The sequence below is a fragment of the Tachysurus fulvidraco genome, chromosome 21 (genome assembly GCF_022655615.1).
Source record: "Tachysurus fulvidraco isolate hzauxx_2018 chromosome 21, HZAU_PFXX_2.0, whole genome shotgun sequence".
In the NCBI taxonomy this organism is placed as follows: domain Eukaryota; kingdom Metazoa; phylum Chordata; class Actinopteri; order Siluriformes; family Bagridae; genus Tachysurus; species Tachysurus fulvidraco.
This window is the reverse complement of record NC_062538.1, coordinates 21,938,405-21,940,904: the sequence shown is the minus strand read 5'-3', so window position 1 is coordinate 21,940,904 and position 2,500 is coordinate 21,938,405. Positions and strand designations below refer to the sequence as shown.

General features: G+C 45.0%; 1 protein-coding gene across 1 annotated transcript in view; it reads right to left on the bottom strand.

The window, feature by feature from the left end:
• ccbe1 (collagen and calcium binding EGF domains 1) overlaps window positions 1-2,500 on the bottom strand; it is a 96,261-nt gene that overhangs the window by 13,070 nt on the left and 80,691 nt on the right. Inside the window, exons 4-5 of the mRNA XM_027164065.2 lie at window positions 1,054-1,188; window positions 696-833 (exon numbers count right to left, since the gene is read on the bottom strand). Of these exons, the coding sequence (XP_027019866.1) occupies window positions 696-833; window positions 1,054-1,188 (273 nt within the window). The remainder of the gene's footprint in view (window positions 1-695; window positions 834-1,053; window positions 1,189-2,500) is intronic.

Here is a 2,500-nt window from a genome sequence, read left to right as displayed (position 1 = left end):
GAGAGAGAGAGAGAGAGAGAGAGAGACTGAAATAGAGAGAGAGAGAGTGAAAGAGAGACAGAGAGAGAGAGAAAGAGAGAGAGTGAAAGAGAGAGAGTGAAAGAGAGAGAGAAAGAGAGAGAGAGAGATACAGAGAGAGAGAGAGAGAGAGAGATACAGAGAGAGAGTGAAATAGAGAGAGAGTGAAAGAGTGAGAGAGAAAGAGAGACAGAGAGAGAGAGAGACAGAGAGGGACAGAGAGAGAGAGAGAGAGAGGCAGAGAGAGAGAGACAGAGAGAGAGAGAGAGTGAAACGAAGAGATGGAGGGTCTGCAGTTGTGCACATGAGAAATTGCATGAAAATTTGATAAATTTCACTCTTATAAATTAAAATAATGTTTTTAATAATAATAATGTAGTATTTTTATTACACTGATACACTGCTAGATAGATAGATAGATAGATAGATAGATAGATAGATAGATAGATAGATAGATAGATAGATAGATAGATAGATAGATAGATAGATAGATAGATAGATACCACACCTCCATGTACTCCAATCATCATATTAAAAACGTTTTGGAGACCCCGATTTTATAGACTGAGGGAGGTCAGGAAGTGTGTAAGGTGTGTGTGTGTGTGTGTGTGTGTGTGTGTGTGTGTGTGTGTGTGTGTGTGTGTGTGTGTGTGTGTGTGTGTGTGTGTGTGTGGGACCTCTTTGGCCTTTGCTGCATGTCTTGCCGTCGTCCTCCAGGTAGAACCCGGGCTCACAGTCGCACTTGTAGCTGCCCGGGGTGTTGATACAGATCTGAGAACAAACCGTCTCATTTTTACTGCTGCACTCGTCCTTGTCTAGAAGAAAGAAGAACAGAAACACAAGTAGAATATTAAGGAATAACTGATGAAGGTTACGATCTTTAAGATCCGCTGCAGCACCTTTCTGTGACGCTAACGTAACGTTTGGAATCACAAATCTACTGAAAATAAATAGACAAACTGACAAAAAAAACTATTTGTGTCCGGCAAAAAAATGATTATCGCACACAACTTCCGTGACGTTTCCGTGACCCACCTAAGCAGTAGGGTTTCAGCCGGTTTCTATGGCGATCTCGGTCGTAGCGGTAACCAGGGTAACACGTGCAGACGACACGGCCGAAGTGATCCGTGCACTGCTGCTCACATGGGGCATCGGCACACACGTCGTAATCTACACACACACACACACACACACACACACACACACACACACACACACACACACACACACACACACACAAATAAACACATGAATACAAAATACACCATAACAATTTAAACAATTTTATTATAACAGATAACTGAATATTAGCTACATGTTTAACTGCACCTTAAATCATAGCAGATCCTCCACACATCCTGAATCGTATTAATCCTTATTTAACTGTTAAACAAAACAGTTTCACCAACAAAACCGAGTCTGAGGCTAAACATCTGAACGACAAATTCATTCACTCACTCATTCATCTTCTACCGCTTATCCGAACTACTCGGGTCACGGGGAGCCTGTGCCTATCTTAGGCGTCATCGGGCATCGAGGCAGGATACACCCTGGACGGAGTGCCAACCCATCACAGGGCACACACACACTCTCATTCCCTCACACACTCACACACTCACACACACTACGGACAATTTCCCAGAGATGCCAATCAACCTACCACGCATGTCTTTGGACCGGGGGAGGAAACCGGAGTACCCGGAGGAAACCCCCGAGGCACGGGGAGAACATGCAAACTCCACACACACAAGGTGGAGGTGGGAATCGAACCCCCAACCCTAGAGGTGTGAGGCGAACGTGCTAACCACTAAGCCACCATGCCCCCCCCCCCCGATTGACAATGTAAAAACTTTATTTTCTACTTTTCTCTTGCATTTGCATGTTGCAGCATAAAAAGTCATTTGTCTCCAGAATCTCTATTTCAGTCCATGTTCCTGCTCTTAGTGTCTGTGTTCCTCTGAAATCAAATCAAATCAGAATCAGATGTCGTTCTTTACGACTTTCCTGCGTCTCGGCCTCGTCTCACACAACACACACAGCTGTTTGGAGAAATACACAATTCGTTAACATACCAAACACGAGCCCAGATCTATTTTCCTCACTCATCGATTTTAAAGCGGTGTGTTTCCAATTACTGTAAAGTTCTTTATTGATTTATTCCACACACAGAAAAGGAAAGGAGGGAAATGTAGATCTGATGGAATCAGACGCTCCTGAAGTTCTGTGTCTGTCATCAGACACGAGGAAACATCGGCTCGACCCGATCAGATGGAAAACAACCACCAAACACACACACGTGCGCACACATACTCACACACACACACACACGCATGCATACGTGCACGTGCACGTGCACACACACGTGCATGCACACACGCACGCACACACACGTGCACGCACACACACACGTGCACACACACATACACACGTGCACGCACACACACACGTGCACGCACACACACACGTGCATGCACACACGCAC